This window comes from Micropterus salmoides, unplaced genomic scaffold (assembly GCF_014851395.1).
Source record: "Micropterus salmoides isolate LMB-PRFRI ecotype aquatic unplaced genomic scaffold, ASM1485139v1 Ms_hic_scaffold_16, whole genome shotgun sequence".
Taxonomy (NCBI): Eukaryota; Metazoa; Chordata; class Actinopteri; order Centrarchiformes; family Centrarchidae; genus Micropterus; species Micropterus salmoides.
In genome coordinates this window covers 4,002,890-4,022,156 of record NW_024040707.1, presented here as the reverse complement: position 1 = coordinate 4,022,156, position 19,267 = coordinate 4,002,890, and the positions used below count along the sequence as shown (strand labels likewise).

Genomic DNA, 19,267 nt, shown 5'->3' with positions numbered 1-19,267 from the left:
TATCTAAGTATTGCAACACAAGTTACTTGAGATATACAGAGCATCATGTACCCCTCTCACAAGGGGTAAACCCAATAGCGATAGCCTTAGAAGGCGAAGCCTATACGAATAGAAGAACAAAATATGTTATCATAATTATGCAGATGACACACACATTGATATAACTATATCGCCATGTGACTATGATCCCATACAAGCGCTGAGTAACTGTATTGAACAAATCAACAGTTGGATGTGCCAGAATTTTCTTCAGTTAAACCAAGATAAAACTGAAGTTATTGTTTTTGGAGCCCAAGGAAGAACGATTGAAAGTCAGTGCTCTGCTTCAATTGGTAATGTATACAGGTGCTGGTCATATAATTAGAATATCATCAAAAGTTGATTTATTTCAGTAATTTCATTCAAAAGTGAAACTTGTAATATGTATACATTCATTCCACACACAATAATTTTGATTATAACTGACAACTAATGAAACCCCCAAAATCAGTATCTCAGAAAATTAGAATATTGTGAAAAGGTTCAATATTGAAGACCTGGTGCCACACTCAAATCAGCTTGTTACCTCAGAATAGCACTGTACCCTTCTATGGGTTTGAGTCTATTCTGCAGGCTCAAACCCTTCTATGGTACCTAGCAGATACCAAAACATATCCTATATGATGTTTGATGTATAGAGAGGCTGAGTGTTCACGGCTCTGTGTCACTCTCCAAGCTGCGAAGAGCTTGTAATTGATGTTAGAACTCCTTCAAGTAATAAACTTTTCCGATCAAGAACAGTGTCAAGGGGAGATTCTCAACACATGGATGCGCAGGATCAGTGTTCAAGAACCACACGCACAGAAGTATGCAAGACATGGGTGACGAGCTGTCGCATTCCTTGGTCACCTTAATAACAAGAACGTCTGTTTTGGGCTAAAGACCAAAAAGGACTGGACTGCTGTGAGTGTCCAAAGTTATGCTTCAGCTGATGCAAAACAAAAGAAATGTTGATTAACACCCCAACCCACAGCACAGCCCATAATGTCACCCCCAACTCTACATACATAAATTGTAGCTGTTGAATGGGTGGAGTGCTTCAGCTACCTCGGCTCACTCTGGACAATAAACACTTTCAACGCTGCCAACAAAGACTCTCTGCCATCCGTAAATTTAAATCCCTTTCGGTTGCACCCCACTTCTACTGCTGCACTACAAAAGCATAATTCAACCATCCTTCTTTACTGTTCAATCTGTTATTCCAACATACTCACTGTGACCAATAAGAACAAATTTGTGTTCTACATTGCTAGGTCACCCGTGACATTCATGGCACATCAGCAACCCTGTCACGCTTCTGGGAGATGCACATACCTCCTCATGCAGCCTTATCTTCACAATGGACAGCTAACTAACGATCAGCAATACTTCAACTACCGCCTCAGCCAAGCTCGTATGACTGTGGAGTGTGCTTTTGGTTGACTCAAAGGACGATTTTTGTCTGTGCTTCTGACCATCTGGTGCCCTGGTGCAGCCAGAACAGTCTGGAGCTCAACTCTCTGAAGACAGTGGAGATGGTGGTGGATATTAGAAAGAGCACAACCCCACCCTCCCCCATCATCCTTCCTGGGCACCATCATCTCCCAGGACCTCAAGTGGGAGCTGGAAATCACCTACCTCACCAAAAAGGCCAGCAGAGGATGTACCTCCTGCGGCAGCTGAAGAAGTTCAGCCTGCCAAAGACAATGATGGTGCACTTCTACACCGCCATCATTGAGTCCATCCTCACCTCCTCCATCACCATCTGGTACGCTGCTGCCACTGCCGGGGACAAGGGCAGGCTGCAGCATATCATTTGCTCTGCAGAGAAGGTGATTGGCTGCAATCTTCCTTCACTTCAGGACCTGTACGCCTCCAGGACTCTGCAGCGAGCAGGAAAGATTGCAGCTGACCCCTCCCTCCCTGGACGCAAACTGTTTACGACTCTCCCCGCTGGCAGGAGGCTGCGGTCCATCAGGACCAAAACCTCTCGCCACAAAAACAGCGTCTTCCCGTCTGCAGTCTCATCAAGAAGGCCCGTCCCTCGCTGATTGATACTCCCCCCTTTCAAGTAATACAAATGTCTCATTTCATGCACAAAGCTGGCACATTGCACATACTTCTTGTCAATTGTTAATCCTTGTTGTTCTATATTTTTGTATTTTGTCCATTTATATATTCATCTACACAATACTCTCTTCCGTTGCAATACGTCTTCACAACACAAACCCGAATAAGGCACATGTAAATATCTGCCACGTTGTATTATTTTTCTCTGTTCTTTTTATTATTCTTATATAACTTGCATTGTTTATTCCATATTTTTATATTTCTAGATTTATTTATGTCAACTGTATGTTTGTCTACCTGTAGCACCTTATCACCAAAGCAAATCGTATGTGTAAAACACTACTTGGCAATGAGCTCTTTCTGATTCTGATCCCTGCTTTGACATGTACAAAAACCTGGAGGCCACCTTCACCTGCTTCCCAGCAAGTCGCTTACATTTGTGCACATAACTAAAAGTGGAACAAAGCTATAAATAAGTCTGTATTTGACACACAAAGTTCACTTCAGTGTCCTATGAGAGGTTGTTTTTTTTTCACATCTTGTATATAGGCAGTTTGGTCAGGTTTAGGCAAGAAAAACTACTTGGCTTTGGACTGAAGCATTGTTTGTTCTCAGGCATCTTGTTGTATGTTGCACGTCTTGGTATTTGATTGTCTGTAACCATTTAAAGTTTTCTCCTTCAGTCTGCTGCAACTGACAAGGAACATATGCTGCGTTCAAGGCATCTCGGAACTGGGAAATTTCCGACCTCCAACTAGAAACAGTACTTTGGAACGCCATTTGAAGTCGGATATCCTACTCGCGAACTCGGAGAAAAAATATGTACCCGAGTAGCACGAGTAGCAGCCGAATGACGTCGCACAACAATGGCAGCTCCCGTGGAAGCACACATTGTAAATGGTAAAGCGGAAACTAAAAGGCAAAGTAAAGTATTCAAATAAAATAATACATACTAGTCTCAAATAGTAAAACTTGTTCTGCATGTAAAGTGATGTAGAAATATTTTGTCAGTGTAATTAGGTAGCTGCTTACAGTAAACAATATCTGAAAGTCATCTTCTGTATCCAAAAGTTATTGAGGAAAATGTTAAAAATGCCCAGAAATGTGAAAACATTTGGAAATATAGCCTAAAACTTTTGCTGACTTTTGAGGATTACCAACTGATGTAGCTAGAAGGATGCACAGTTGACGAGTAACGTGTATTTCTCACTTGTTTTAAATAAAATGGCCATCCTTTTAATTAACACCGAGTGCACTGTTGAGGGTTTAACTTTGCATAAATTACATTTAGCGTCTTGCACCACCATGCAACTGAAACGCTTTGTATTTCAACTTGGAAATTTCCCAGTTCCGACCGGTCTGGAATGCAGCATCATTCCAGGTTTTTTTATTGGTGACTAGTTTGCACAGAGAGAGGCAGGTCTTTCCCCTCAACACAATAAATAGCAGGTGTGTGTTTCACTGCAATCAATTCAACTCAACTCAAGCCAGATCTTCTAAACACCATGCTCTGCTCCAGACTCTGCACCACCCTGTGTAAGTACGCAACTAACTTACTACAAGGTAGATTTAGTCATCATTTTTCAACACAGGGTTGTATAATGAGATTAAGTTGTAGTTCCATTTAAGCTACTCACAATTTATATTCTGTAGATGAGTGGATAAAGAACAAGTCACACCAAAAAATGCCTATTTTGCATGGTGCAGTGCTGAGATTGAGTTTAGGGGTCTCACTGGGGGAAGAAGCTGCTCTGTAGTCTGGCTGACAGCAGATACTTCTGTATCTCTTGGGTTCTGGACTCTGCGCAGGCACTTCAGCTCCCCTGTGAAAGATTTTAGTGTTTCATGGTGTTACCATCAACTCCCAGAACATTGCTAAACTGGATTTACACAGAAGTTACAAGACTAATAAACATGTTTTTTTTTTCTCTTCCAGTGCTGGCAGCAATGTGTTTGCTTATGAGAGCAGGTAACTGGATGTTTTTGCTCTTTGTCCACTGGTCACTTTCATTTCCTGACTTCACTAATCGTCCTTCTCTCTCTGCCTTGACTATACGCTCATCCTTAAAACTTATTCCACAACAAGTGTGTATTTATTCCAAAATGCATGACTCCCAGAACAAATTTTTCATTCTAGGACTTTCTAGAGCCACCGTTGTGGACCCCTCGTCCAAGGTGAAAGTGATCACATGTGATGACGACGTCCAACGCCTGAGCTGTGGTATGACTGAACTCAAAAGTTTGTGTTTTTAAGGCAACAAGCAAAACAATTTAGTCCCCTGTAAGTGCACTATTTTCCCAGTTGAAGTCTTTTGTGTTTTAATGAAAGTACTGTAAACTGAACAGATCACATTGACAGACTAACACTGTCAGTTTCGGACTTCTGTTGACAGTATAGAGAGACCAAGTTTTGCTCTCTGACCAAGTTTGTTTCCCTCTGGTGTGTAGCACCAAAAGGAGTGATCAGTGTGCAGAATGCTGTGTATGGACGTGCAGACAAGGCGACCTGCAGTAAGGGCAAATCTCCCCAGCAGCTTGCCAACACCAAGTGTTCTCTGCAGGTCACTGTGGATATGGGGAAAAGGTACAATTCAAAATTAGAATCTGGCACCAGATTTTATACAGTCATGGTCACCAGAGGATGAATCCTTCTGTGGTGGGTTGGTGATGGCGCAATGCATAAGACACATGCCTTTGGTGTGAGACCTGGGTTCAAGACACTTAACCCCTAGTTGCTCCAGACATGTGTAGCAATTGTAAGTCGCTTTGGATAAAAGCATCAGCTAAATGATGTCCTTCACACACCGGCAATTCAAAGCATGGTGTAAATTGCTTCACATAGTATATATTGTGAAAGCTAAAGCCTTTTTCTTCTTCCTGCAGATGTAATGGCAAGAGGGTGTGTGACATAAACCCAAACATCTTCCATGCTTCTGATCCCTGCCATGGCATCTACAAATATCTGGAGACCACCTACACCTGCCTCCCAGCAGGTGACATGCACGTAACTAAAAGTGAAGCAAAGCCGCAAAGAAGTGAGTGCAACATGTCTAATGTTAATCTTTACTTTGACAGTCGTCAGCGTAACATGCGAGGACTCTCCGGCAACGCTGCAGTGTGGTAAGATCACACTTTCTCCTTCGTATTTTCGGTGGATTAAGGTGTTGCGGTTCAACACTGATACTGACCATCTCCTCCTCTCTGTCAGATGCAAAAGAGGTTATATCTGTCTACAGTGCTCATTATGGACGCCGTGACTCCACCACATGCTCTTCCCAACGACCTGCCTCTCAGCTCCGAAATGTCAACTGCTTAAACCCCACGAGCAAAGTTGCTGAAAAGTACAGCTGCCCTCTCATCTTGTTAAACAATGGGGATTAATATCATCCACATCTTTCTCATGTGACATCCCCATTTACTGTATTCACTCTGTATCCGCAGGTGCAATGGGAAACACAGCTGTACTATCAAAGCCAGCAACTCAGTGTTTGGAGACCCCTGTGTTGGCACTTACAAGTACCTGGAGGTGGCTTACACATGTAAAAGTAAGTACTTGAAAGGCCCTGTTGGGATGTTTCACTCCACTGAAGCTGATCTGTGGTCGTGTAAAGCAAAATATTGGTAGGTTAGCAGACTCCTGCTTATACATAAAACAAGGACATGCCATTCGGTGAGGTTGCATTAATTCTTCAAGTGGAATGGGGAAAAACTGTCTATATTGTCACGATGGCGGCAGTAACGGAACATGTTTGAGCTCTCAAACTTCATCTGTCTAATGTCTTGTCTCTTGTTTTGCAGAGCGTGGGAATTAAACAACAAAACATGGCAATGTACGGCGTCAGCGGATGCAACCAATGAGACTTTGAAATTCCAAATGGAGCATATAGCCAAAAGTATCTGGACAGCGGCATATTAAACTGTTGTTCACCATCTCATACTGGGCTAAGTGTCCAAATACAGTTGCTCCACAAATGACTCAAAATGGGAACAAAACTTGCTTTAATAAGCCTTTGATCAAGGAATTGCCTCTTCTGTTATCATCTTGTGATGCACAAATAAAATCTGCCTCGCCTCACCTTGTGTTCTGGTTCATTACAATAAATGATCAAATGGTATAGTTCAGTCCCAGAGCTAATATTATTTGTGTTGCAATAATTTTTAACTTGACGTGGTGGTAAAAGCAAAGATCTGTCTCTGCTGTTTGAAATGCAACTAGCTTGTATCGGCCGACTGACTTGAACCTCAAATCTCTGGGATTTGAAGAAGGCAGTTGAAGCACGCAAACTCCAGAATATTACTGAACTGGAGGCCATTGCTCATGAGCAATGGGCCCGGATTCCTCAGGAACTCTGCCAGAATCTCGTTTGCAGCAGGTCATAACGGCAAGTACTAAAAATGCTTGACTTTTGAGACTAGAGAAGTCAGAAGTTGCATTTTCTGCTGAATTTGGGGAAACCACTTAAAGCATTGTTGCGCTATCTGAATTGCAAACAGATGAAAGTCTGTAGATTCGAGACTGAGATGCGATTTTAAGAAATCTTTAGTGTTTGAGCATTAAACACTCTAATTCCTGCATTCTGATAAATTTTTCTGCACTCGATGGTAAATGTTATGTAAAGAGAAACACAAAATTCAAGTGGCAGGTGACAATTCAAACTCCTAATGCTACCAGAATCTCAGTCATTCTGGGCCGCTATCAGCTTATATTGTGTAGCCCCTGGAATTAGATGCCACACAGGACACAATTACTTCAGGGGTTCTTGTAGCTCCAGGTTTATTTCTGACCACATGTACAGAGTCTTTCCCGTAAGCAGCTCAAATGCTGAATTTTGTAAGTGTCTCTAACACCCAAAAATGTTAGCAGAAGGAAGAGGCAAAATAAACATGGTGGAGCAGCTCCATCAGAGCATCCACCCTCTCCTGAGAGAGGAGTCCAGTACCACGCCAACATAGGTGAGTCTCCGGGAGGGGAGAGGAGCACTCTTCTTCCAGTTCACCGTGAAGCCCAGGTAAGACAGGTGTTCGACTAGCTGGGCCGTCTGCACCACCGCCTCGTCCCGGGACGGCGCCAGCAGCAGGTCGACCAGGTAAAATAGGACCCTGATGCCAGACCGCCGCAGCGGCTCCAGGGCCGTCTCGACACACTTGGGAATAACCGAAGGGCAGCCGGTTGTATTGGTACTGGGCGCCCTGGAATGAAAACCGCAGAAGTTCCTGTGTCCGGGAATGACGGACACATGAAAGTACGCGACCTTCAGGTAGATGGAAGAGAGCCAGTCTCCCTGGTGCACACACTCCATCAACTGTTTTTACTGTTAACATGCGAAAAGGTCTCACCATAATTGCCGTGTTGAACAGTGACAGGTCCAGGATGGGCCTCACACCGCCCGTCTTCTTCCTGACCAGGAAGTAGCGGCGTTCTGAGCCGAGGAGGAGAGCACAGTCTCCACAATCCCGGCGAAGGAGGGGGGGGTGCGAACTGCAGCCTGTGATCCCAGCGGATCAGGCTGTCCATCCATCTGTGCATCGAGCAGAAAGCGAGCCAATGCTGAAAAGGTCAGCCTGCGACATCGAAGCCATGCTGCATGAAGGCCGCACGGCCAGCTGCAGCTGGTCCACGCGGTGTGACGGCAGCCACTGACTTCGTAGAGACGGTGGCGGGCCGAGGAGGAAATATTCTGCTTGTGGCATCGAAGCCAGACTGCATGAAAGCCATCCGACCAGCTGCAGCCTGTCCGTTATGCCACTCACCTGGTGAGGGGAGGGAGGCAGGGGCTCATCGGCGCGCCGCTCGCCCGCTAAGGGAAGAGGGCGGGGGAGGCGTACATGTGGGCTCAGGCCAGCCACCTGACCATTTCAGGGAGGGGGGCAAGGGGAGAGAGGATGTGCAGCTTTGTAGCAAGCCCAGGCTGCTTGTTAGCCGTTTGGCTAACCCACAGCTGGCTCACACAATGTGTTCTGTAGTTCCAAGAAACACAATTCTCCCCAGCGTCACTGTCGCCTGCGATGCCTAACGTGTTTGGCACACACTTGATGCCATATATCACACATGTACAGTGCACAACACAGCTTGTCACACAGCGATAACACTACACGCAGGGTTGTGTGTAGTGCTATCCTGTCCTGTATTATCTAAGTATTGCAACACAAGTTACTTGAGATATACAGAGAGCATCATGTACCCCTCTCACAAGGGGTAAACCCAATAGCGATAGCCTTAGAAGGCGAAGCCTATACGAAATAGAACAACAAAATATGTTATCATAATTATGCAGATGACACACACATTGATATAACTATATCGCCATGTGACTATGATCCCATACAAGCGCTGAGTAACTGTATTGAACAAATCAACAGTTGGATGTGCCAGAATTTTCTTCAGTTAAACCAAGATAAAACTGAAGTTATTGTTTTTGGAGCCAAGGAAGAACGATTGAAAGTCAGTGCTCTGCTTCAATTGGTAATGTATACAGGTGCTGGTCATATAATTAGAATATCATCAAAAAGTTGATTTATTTCAGTAATTTCATTCAAAAAGTGAAACTTGTAATATGTATACATTCATTCCACACACAATAATTTTGATGATTATAACTGACAACTAATGAAACCCCCAAAATCAGTATCTCAGAAAATTAGAATATTGTGAAAAGGTTCAATATTGAAGACACCTGGTGCCACACTCAAATCAGCTAATTACCTCAAAACACCTGCAATGGCCTTTAAATGGTCTCTCAGTCTAGTTCTGTAGGCTACACAATCATGGGGAAGACTGTCCAAAAGACGACCATTGACACCTTGCACAAGGAGGACAAGACACAAAAGGTCATTGCTAAAGAGGCTGACTGTTCACAGAGCTCTGTGTCCAAGCACATTAATAGAGAGGCGAAGGGAAGGAAAAGATGTGTTAGAAAAAAGTGTACAAGCAATAGGGATAACCGCACCCTGGAGAGGATTGTGAAACAAAACCTATTCAAATATGTGGGGGAGATTCACAAAGAGTGGACTGCAGCTGGAGTCAGTGCTTCAAGAACCACCACGCACAGAAGTATGCGAGACATGGGTTTCAGCTGTCGCATTCCTTATGTCAAGACACTCTTGAACAAGACACAGCGTCAGAAGCGTCTCGCCTGGGCTAAAGACAAAAAGGACTGGACTGCTGCTGAGTGGTCCAAAGTTATGTTCTCTGATGAAAGTAAATTTTGCATTTCCTTTGGAAATCAAGGTCCCAGAGTCTGGAGGAAGAGAGGAGAGGCACAGAATCCACGTTGCTTGAAGTCCAGTGTAAAGTTTCCACAGTCAGTGATGGTTTGGGGTGCCCTGTCATCTGCTGGTGTTGGTCCACTGTGTTTTCTGAGGTCCAAGGTCAACGCAGCCAGGAAGTTTTGGAGCACTTCATGCTTCCTGCTGCTGACCAACTTTATGGAGATGCAGATTTTATTGTCCAACAGGACTTGGCACCTGCACACAGTGCCAAAGCTACCAGTACCTGGTTTAAGAACAATGGTATCCCTGTTCTTAATTGGCCAGCAAACTCTACCCCTATAGAAAATCTATGGGGTATTGCGAAGAGGAAGATGCGATACGCCAGACCCAACAATGCAGAAGAGCTGAAGGCCACTATCAGAGCAACCTGGGCTCTCATAACACCTGAGCAGTGCCACAGACTGATCGACTCCATGCCACGCTGCATTGCTGCAGTAATTCAGGCAAAAGGAGCCCCAACTAAGTATTGAGTGCTGTACATGCTCATACTTCAGGTTCATACTTTTCATGTTCATACTTTTCAGTTGGCCAACATTTCTAAAAATCCTTTTTTTTGTATTGGTCTTAAGTAATATTCTAATTTTCAGAGATACTGAATTTGGGATTTTCATTAGTTGTCAGTTTTAATCATCACAATTAAATGAAATAAACATTTGAAATATATCAGTCTGTGTGTAATGAATGAATATAATATCCAAGTTTCACTTTTTGAATGGAATTACTGAAATAAATCAACTTTTTGATGATATTCTAATTATATGACAAGCACCTGTATATGCTGCCGTCATTTCAGCAACACGTGGACATTCCGACAAGGAGAGAAGACACTCTTGACCTTTGTTATGGCAATGTTTCAGACGCATACATCTCAAGGGCTCACCCTCTGCTTGGCTTCGCAGACCACAATGTTGTTTTTCTACTTCCGCATTACAGACCGGTACTGAAAAGTCACAAGCCGTCGGAGGACGCAATTACAAGGCTCACTGGCCTGCATGGACTGGGACATTTTTGATGTCAATCTTGATGCGAGAGTGTCATCACAGACTACATCAAATTCTGCATCACTATAACCATACCAGTTAAGACCTTCAAAACAATATCCAAACTCCACACCCTAGATAAATCATCATATTAATTACAGTTTCAGGGAAAAACGGAAAGCCTTTCAACAACAAGACTGGGCCTCACAAAAACCATCAACCGTCAAATAAAAAATGACAAAGCACAAATGCAAAGAGAGACTTGAGCAGGAATTCAGCAACATGAGCACTAAACAGGCTTTCCAAAAAGTAAGAACACTAACCAGACATGATTCTAGACGCAAACTAACCACAATAACAGATCCATCATCTTTTGCTGAAGAACTGAACATTTTCTACTCACGGTTTGACACCATAGACTGCTCAGAGGAATGCAAGGCACTACTGGCAAACCTTTCAGCCCTCGAGCCGGCACTCTCTGCTCCTTTCACAGTAGAAGATGTGAGGCGGCATCTGAGACAGTGCAAACCAGGCAAGGCTCCAGGACCGGACGGCATCCAAGCGCGGGTGCTGAGAGACTGTGCCATGGAGCTCTCTCCCATTCTAAATTCCATCTTCACAGAATTCTACAGGACTGCCTCCATACCCACCCTGTGGAAAACATCCACCATCATACCAGTGCCCAAGAAACCCCGCCCCTCAGAATTAAATCACTATCGGCCGGGTGCACTCACCTCAATAATAATGAAGTGTTTTGAAAAACTGATTCTCAACTGTATCCTTCCAATTGTCGGACCACAATTGGATCCTTTACAGTTTGCCTACAAGGCCAAAAGGGGGACAGAAGATGCAGTGGCATGCCTTCTGCACTAACTACTACAACACCTTGAATCACTTGGGAACTTCTTTTTATTGACTATAGTTCGGCCTTCAACACTATTCAGCTTCACCAGATGATTAGGAAACTCCACCATCTCAACGTCCCCTCAGTTCTCATTCACTGGGTATGCAGCTTCCTCAGCAGTCCATTTCTGTTTACTCTATACACCAATGACTGCACCAGCCCCTCACCTGTTACCATTGTGGTGTCCAATATATGTGCATTTGACTCATAACAGTTCAAAATAGCACTGTAGCAGCAGGACAGAGGGTCAGTGACCTCCCAAGGGGAGAGCAGTGATTGGTGGTTATGTAGGGACTGAACCCTTCTATAGAATTTGACCTCTAACCCTTTGTTTTGTTACCTCAGAATAGCACTGTACCCTTCTATGGGTTTGAGCTTTATTTTGCAGACTCAAACCCTTCTATGGTACCTAGCAGATACCTAAACATATCCTATATAAGATGTTTGATGTATAGAGAGACAGAGTGGTCATCGGGCTGGGTCACTCTCCAAGCTGCTGCAGAGCTTGTAATTGATGCTGAACTCCTTCATGTAATAAACTTTTCCGATCAAGAACAGTGTCAAGCGGGTTTCTTCTCAACACATCATCGCAGCATTATTGTTCGGACACCACACCACATATATCAAGTACTCTGACGACGCTGTTGTTCTTGGTCTCCTTAATAACAAAAACTCTGTTTTAAGCTATCAAGACCATCTCTCACCTCACGCAGTGGTGTTCAAATAATTATCTTCAGCTGAGTGTTGCAAAAACAAAAGAAATGTTGATTAACACACCCAACACCAACAGCACAGCCCATAATGTCACCCCCAACTCTACATACATAAATAATGTAGCTGTTGAATGGGTGGAGTGCTTCAGATACCTCGGGCTCACTCTGGACAATAAACACTTTCAAACGCTGCCAACAAAGACTCTCTGCCATCCGTAAATTTAAATCCCTTTCGGTTGCACCCCACCTTCTACTGCTGCTCTACAAAAGCATAATTCAACCCATCCTTCTTTACTGTTCAATCTGTTATTTCAACATACTCACTGTGACCAATAAGAACAAATTTGTGTTCTACATTTCTAGGTCACCCGTGACATTCATGGCACATCAGCCCCTGTCACGCTTCTGGGAGATGCAGCATACCTCCTCATGCAGCCTTATCTTCACAATGGACAGCTAACTAACGATCAGCAATACTTCAACTACCGCCTCAGCCAAGCTCGTATGACTGTGGAGTGTGCTTTTGGTTGACTCAAAGGACGATTTTTGTCTGTGCTTCTGACCATCTGGTGCCCTGGTGCAGCCAGAACAGTCTGGAGCTCAACTCTCTGAAGACAGTGGAGATGGTGGTGGATATTAGAAAGAGCACAACCCCACCCTCCCCCATCATCCTTCCTGGGCACCATCATCTCCCAGGACCTCAAGTGGGAGCTGGAAATCACCTACCTCACCAAAAAGGCCCAGCAGAGGATGTACCTCCTGCGGCAGCTGAAGAAGTTCAGCCTGCCAAAGACAATGATGGTGCACTTCTACACCGCCATCATTGAGTCCATCCTCACCTCCTCCATCACCATCTGGTACGCTGCTGCCACTGCCGGGGACAAGGGCAGGCTGCAGCATATCATTTGCTCTGCAGAGAAGGTGATTGGCTGCAATCTTCCTTCACTTCAGGACCTGTACGCCTCCAGGACTCTGCAGCGAGCAGGAAAGATTGCAGCTGACCCCTCCCTCCCTGGACGCAAACTGTTTACGACTCTCCCCGCTGGCAGGAGGCTGCGGTCCATCAGGACCAAAACCTCTCGCCACAAAAACAGCGTCTTCCCGTCTGCAGCTAGCCTCATCAAGAAGGCCCGAGTCCCTCGCTGATTGATACTCCCCCCTTTCAAGTAATACAAATGTCTCATTTCATGCACAAAGCTGGCACATTGCACATACTTCTTGTCAATTGTTAATCCTTGTTGTTCTATAATTTTTGTATTTTGTCCATTTATATATTCATCTACACAATACTCTCTTCCGTTGCAATACGTCTTCACAACACAAACCCGGAATAAGGCACATGTAAATATCTGCCACGTTGTATTATTTTTCTCTGTTCTTTTTATTATTCTTATATAACTTGCATTGTTTATTCCATATTTTTATATTTCTAGATTTATTTATGTCAACTGTATGTTTGTCTACCTGTAGCACCTTATCACCAAAGCAAATCGTATGTGTAAAACACTACTTGGCAATGAGCTCTTTCTGATTCTGACCCCTGCTTTGACATGTACAAAAACCTGGAGGCCACCTTCACCTGCTTCCCAGCAAGTCGCTTACATTTGTGCACATAACTAAAAGTGGAACAAAGCTATAAATAAGTCTGTATTTGACACACAAAGTTCACTTCAGTGTCCTATGAGAGGTTGTTTTTTTTTCACATCTTGTATATAGGCAGTTTGGTCAGGTTTAGGCAAGAAAAACTACTTGGTTGGACTGAAGCATTGTTTGTTCTCAGGCATCTTGTTGTATGTTGCACGTCTTGGTATTTGATTGTCTGTAACCATTTAAAGTTTTCTCCTTCAGTCTGCTGCAACTGACAAGGAACATATGCTGCGTTCAAGGCATCTCGGAACTGGGAAATTTCCGACCTCCAACTAGAAACAGTACTTTGGAACGCCATTTGAAGTCGGATATCCTACTCGCGAACTCGGAGAAAAAATATGTACCCGAGTAGCACGAGTAGCAGCCGAATGACGTCGCACAACAATGGCAGCTCCCGTGGAAGCACACATTGTAAATGGTAAAGCGGAAACTAAAAGGCAAAGTAAAGTATTCAAATAAAATAATACATACTAGTCTCAAATAGTAAAACTTGTTCTGCATGTAAAGTGATGTAGAAATATTTTGTCAGTGTAATTAGGTAGCTGCTTACAGTAAACAATATCTGAAAGTCATCTTCTGTATCCAAAAGTTATTGAGGAAAATGTTAAAAATGCCCAGAAATGTGAAAACATTTGGAAATATAGCCTAAAACTTTTGCTGACTTTTGAGGATTACCAACTGATGTAGCTAGAAGGATGCACAGTTGACGAGTAACGTGTATTTCTCACTTGTTTTAAATAAAATGGCCATCCTTTTAATTAACACCGAGTGCACTGTTGAGGGTTTAACTTTGCATAAATTACATTTAGCGTCTTGCACCACCATGCAACTGAAACGCTTTGTATTTCAACTTGGAAATTTCCCAGTTCCGACCGGTCTGGAATGCAGCATCATTCCAGGTTTTTTTATTGGTGACTAGTTTGCACAGAGAGAGGCAGGTCTTTCCCCTCAACACAATAAATAGCAGGTGTGTGTTTCACTGCAATCAATTCAACTCAACTCAAGCCAGATCTTCTAAACACCATGCTCTGCTCCAGACTCTGCACCACCCTGTGTAAGTACGCAACTAACTTACTACAAGGTAGATTTAGTCATCATTTTTCAACACAGGGTTGTATAATGAGATTAAGTTGTAGTTCCATTTAAGCTACTCACAATTTATATTCTGTAGATGAGTGGATAAAGAACAAGTCACACCAAAAAATGCCTATTTTGCATGGTGCAGTGCTGAGATTGAGTTTAGGGGTCTCACTGGGGGAAGAAGCTGCTCTGTAGTCTGGCTGACAGCAGATACTTCTGTATCTCTTGGGTTCTGGACTCTGCGCAGGCACTTCAGCTCCCCTGTGAAAGATTTTAGTGTTTCATGGTGTTACCATCAACTCCCAGAACATTGCTAAACTGGATTTACACAGAAGTTACAAGACTAATAAACATGTTTTTTTTTTCTCTTCCAGTGCTGGCAGCAATGTGTTTGCTTATGAGAGCAGGTAACTGGATGTTTTTGCTCTTTGTCCACTGGTCACTTTCATTTCCTGACTTCACTAATCGTCCTTCTCTCTCTGCCTTGACTATACGCTCATCCTTAAAACTTATTCCACAACAAGTGTGTATTTATTCCAAAATGCATGACTCCCAGAACAAATTTTTCATTCTAGGACTTTCTAGAGCCACCGTTGTGGACCCCTCGTCCAAGGTGAAAGTGATCACATGTGATGACGACGTCCAACGCCTGAGCTGTGGTATGACTGAACTCAAAAGTTTGTGTTTTTAAGGCAACAAGCAAAACAATTTAGTCCCCTGTAAGTGCACTATTTTCCCAGTTGAAGTCTTTTGTGTTTTAATGAAAGTACTGTAAACTGAACAGATCACATTGACAGACTAACACTGTCAGTTTCGGACTTCTGTTGACAGTATAGAGAGACCAAGTTTTGCTCTCTGACCAAGTTTGTTTCCCTCTGGTGTGTAGCACCAAAAGGAGTGATCAGTGTGCAGAATGCTGTGTATGGACGTGCAGACAAGGCGACCTGCAGTAAGGGCAAATCTCCCCAGCAGCTTGCCAACACCAAGTGTTCTCTGCAGGTCACTGTGGATATGGGGAAAAGGTACAATTCAAAATTAGAATCTGGCACCAGATTTTATACAGTCATGGTCACCAGAGGATGAATCCTTCTGTGGTGGGTTGGTGATGGCGCAATGCATAAGACACATGCCTTTGGTGTGAGACCTGGGTTCAAGACACTTAACCCCTAGTTGCTCCAGACATGTGTAGCAATTGTAAGTCGCTTTGGATAAAAGCATCAGCTAAATGATGTCCTTCACACACCGGCAATTCAAAGCATGGTGTAAATTGCTTCACATAGTATATATTGTGAAAGCTAAAGCCTTTTTCTTCTTCCTGCAGATGTAATGGCAAGAGGGTGTGTGACATAAACCCAAACATCTTCCATGCTTCTGATCCCTGCCATGGCATCTACAAATATCTGGAGACCACCTACACCTGCCTCCCAGCAGGTGACATGCACGTAACTAAAAGTGAAGCAAAGCCGCAAAGAAGTGAGTGCAACATGTCTAATGTTAATCTTTACTTTGACAGTCGTCAGCGTAACATGCGAGGACTCTCCGGCAACGCTGCAGTGTGGTAAGATCACACTTTCTCCTTCGTATTTTCGGTGGATTAAGGTGTTGCGGTTCAACACTGATACTGACCATCTCCTCCTCTCTGTCAGATGCAAAAGAGGTTATATCTGTCTACAGTGCTCATTATGGACGCCGTGACTCCACCACATGCTCTTCCCAACGACCTGCCTCTCAGCTCCGAAATGTCAACTGCTTAAACCCCACGAGCAAAGTTGCTGAAAAGTACAGCTGCCCTCTCATCTTGTTAAACAATGGGGATTAATATCATCCACATCTTTCTCATGTGACATCCCCATTTACTGTATTCACTCTGTATCCGCAGGTGCAATGGGAAACACAGCTGTACTATCAAAGCCAGCAACTCAGTGTTTGGAGACCCCTGTGTTGGCACTTACAAGTACCTGGAGGTGGCTTACACATGTAAAAGTAAGTACTTGAAAGGCCCTGTTGGGATGTTTCACTCCACTGAAGCTGATCTGTGGTCGTGTAAAGCAAAATATTGGTAGGTTAGCAGACTCCTGCTTATACATAAAACAAGGACATGCCATTCGGTGAGGTTGCATTAATTCTTCAAGTGGAATGGGGAAAAACTGTCTATATTGTCACGATGGCGGCAGTAACGGAACATGTTTGAGCTCTCAAACTTCATCTGTCTAATGTCTTGTCTCTTGTTTTGCAGAGCGTGGGAATTAAACAACAAAACATGGCAATGTACGGCGTCAGCGGATGCAACCAATGAGACTTTGAAATTCCAAATGGAGCATATAGCCAAAAGTATCTGGACAGCGGCATATTAAACTGTTGTTCACCATCTCATACTGGGCTAAGTGTCCAAATACAGTTGCTCCACAAATGACTCAAAATGGGAACAAAACTTGCTTTAATAAGCCTTTGATCAAGGAATTGCCTCTTCTGTTATCATCTTGTGATGCACAAATAAAATCTGCCTCGCCTCACCTTGTGTTCTGGTTCATTACAATAAATGATCAAATGGTATAGTTCAGTCCCAGAGCTAATATTATTTGTGTTGCAATAATTTTTAACTTGACGTGGTGGTAAAAGCAAAGATCTGTCTCTGCTGTTTGAAATGCAACTAGCTTGTATCGGCCGACTGACTTGAACCTCAAATCTCTGGGATTTGAAGAAGGCAGTTGAAGCACGCAAACTCCAGAATATTACTGAACTGGAGGCCATTGCTCATGAGCAATGGGCCCGGATTCCTCAGGAACTCTGCCAGAATCTCGTTTGCAGCAGGTCATAACGGCAAGTACTAAAAATGCTTGACTTTTGAGACTAGAGAAGTCAGAAGTTGCATTTTCTGCTGAATTTGGGGAAACCACTTAAAGCATTGTTGCGCTATCTGAATTGCAAACAGATGAAAGTCTGTAGATTCGAGACTGAGATGCGATTTTAAGAAATCTTTAGTGTTTGAGCATTAAACACTCTAATTCCTGCATTCTGATAAATTTTTCTGCACTCGATGGTAAATGTTATGTAAAGAGAAACACAAAATTCAAGTGGCAGGTGACAATTCAAACTCCTAATGCTACCAGAATCTCAGTCATTCTGGGCCGCTATCAGCTTATATTGTGTAGCCCCTGGAATTAGATGCCACACAGGACACAATTACTTCAGGGGTTCTTGTAGCTCCAGGTTTATTTCTGACCACATGTACAGAGTCTTTCCCGTAAGCAGCTCAAATGCTGAATTTTGTAAGTGTCTCTAACACCCAAAAATGTTAGCAGAAGGAAGAGGCAAAATAAACATGGTGGAGCAGCTCCATCAGAGCATCCACCCTCTCCTGAGAGAGGAGTCCAGTACCACGCCAACATAGGTGAGTCTCCGGGAGGGGAGAGGAGCACTCTTCTTCCAGTTCACCGTGAAGCCCAGGTAAGACAGGTGTTCGACTAGCTGGGCCGTCTGCACCACCGCCTCGTCCCGGGACGGCGCCAGCAGCAGGTCGACCAGGTAAAATAGGACCCTGATGCCAGACCGCCGCAGCGGCTCCAGGGCCGTCTCGACACACTTGGAAAAAGTGCGCGGGGCCAGGGAATAACCGTAGGGCAGCCGGTTGTACTGGGCGCCCTGGAATGAAAACCGCAGAACTTCCTGTGTCCGGGAATGACGGACACATGAAAGTATGCGACCTTCAGGTAGATGGAAGAGAGCCGTTGTGTCTACTACTGGTTATTCCTCGAATAACAAACGGCACATTATGATAGAATATTTTAAGATCACAGATTTCCATCAAACATAACCTTGTTTGAATTCTTAGTTTACAGAGGGGTTATGAGATTCAATCAGGGCAGGGCTGCTTATGTTACCCTGAAGTCTGTAGTAGCATCCAGCAGGTCTTTTTCTAACTTGACCTGTAACCCTTCAAAATAATCTGCTGCAGTGGGCTAGGTAACTGGACATGCTAACATTTGCAGCTCAACAACAGAGAAATCTAAAGCTTGACCAGTCTGTGTTTTATAGTTGCTAAGCTATGACTGAACTATGGCTGTGTCTAATAAACAGTAAAAGAGAAATTAAGGTATACTTAACTTAACTGCTATTTTCTGGTCACGGATGAACTTTAATGCTCAGTGTGTAAAATGGTGAATTATAAAATGTCACTCTGCAGTAACAGTAACATGTTCGAGCTCTCAAACTTAACTCAGCTGTCTAAAGTCAGTTTTTATTTGTTTTGCAGAGCCTGGGAAATGAACAACAAAATATAATCCTTTTGATCAAGTAACTTATTGCAGTAAACAAATAAAATTTTCTTTCTTTTTTTGTGTTCTGGTTCATTACATTGAAATATCAAATGGTATAGTTCAGTGCCATAGCTGCTTTTGGGGGGTGGCTGCAATTGTGTTAAAGGAAAAGCTCTTCCCCGCTCCTTCAAACTGTCCTTTGACATGAGTCTTAAAATATTGGCGTCATGTCAAAGGACAAAGTATCTTATGATCTAGAGACCTAGCAAGCTATATTAGAAATCTTTAAAACAAGATTTGCACAGCTCTGGTAACCTACATTTAAAAACT

General features: G+C 43.6%; 2 protein-coding genes across 2 annotated transcripts; both read left to right on the top strand.

Annotated features, from left to right (window-relative positions):
• The first annotated feature begins 3,549 nt into the window (after positions 1 to 3,549).
• On the top strand, positions 3,550 to 6,163 carry LOC119905032 (L-rhamnose-binding lectin SML-like). Its single transcript, XM_038721716.1, has 9 exons — positions 3,550 to 3,624; positions 4,025 to 4,057; positions 4,226 to 4,309; positions 4,537 to 4,672; positions 4,972 to 5,081; positions 5,164 to 5,208; positions 5,297 to 5,429; positions 5,530 to 5,633; positions 5,887 to 6,163. The coding sequence occupies exons 1-9, from the start codon at positions 3,594 to 3,596 to the stop codon at positions 5,898 to 5,900; spliced, it is 690 nt and encodes a 229-aa protein (XP_038577644.1). The 5' UTR covers positions 3,550 to 3,593; the 3' UTR covers positions 5,901 to 6,163.
• Positions 6,164 to 14,580: 8,417 nt separating this feature from the next.
• On the top strand, positions 14,581 to 17,194 carry LOC119905033 (L-rhamnose-binding lectin SML-like). The gene is made up of 9 exons (XM_038721717.1): positions 14,581 to 14,655; positions 15,056 to 15,088; positions 15,257 to 15,340; positions 15,568 to 15,703; positions 16,003 to 16,112; positions 16,195 to 16,239; positions 16,328 to 16,460; positions 16,561 to 16,664; positions 16,918 to 17,194. Exons 1-9 carry the CDS (start codon positions 14,625 to 14,627, stop codon positions 16,929 to 16,931), a joined length of 690 nt encoding a protein of 229 aa, XP_038577645.1. The 5' UTR covers positions 14,581 to 14,624; the 3' UTR covers positions 16,932 to 17,194.
• Positions 17,195 to 19,267: the final 2,073 nt, after the last annotated feature.

Coding starts and splice junctions, on each gene's coding strand:
- LOC119905032 (XM_038721716.1), top strand. CDS start 3,594: ATGCTCTGCTCCAGACTCTGCACCACCCTGT. Junction 4,310..4,536: donor CGTCCAACGCCTGAGCTGTG/GTATGACTGAAC, acceptor TCTGGTGTGTAG/CACCAAAAGGAGTGATCAGT. Junction 4,673..4,971: donor ACTGTGGATATGGGGAAAAG/GTACAATTCAAA, acceptor TTCTTCCTGCAG/ATGTAATGGCAAGAGGGTGT.
- LOC119905033 (XM_038721717.1), top strand. CDS start 14,625: ATGCTCTGCTCCAGACTCTGCACCACCCTGT. Junction 16,240..16,327: donor TCCGGCAACGCTGCAGTGTG/GTAAGATCACAC, acceptor CCTCTCTGTCAG/ATGCAAAAGAGGTTATATCT. Junction 16,461..16,560: donor ACGAGCAAAGTTGCTGAAAA/GTACAGCTGCCC, acceptor CTGTATCCGCAG/GTGCAATGGGAAACACAGCT.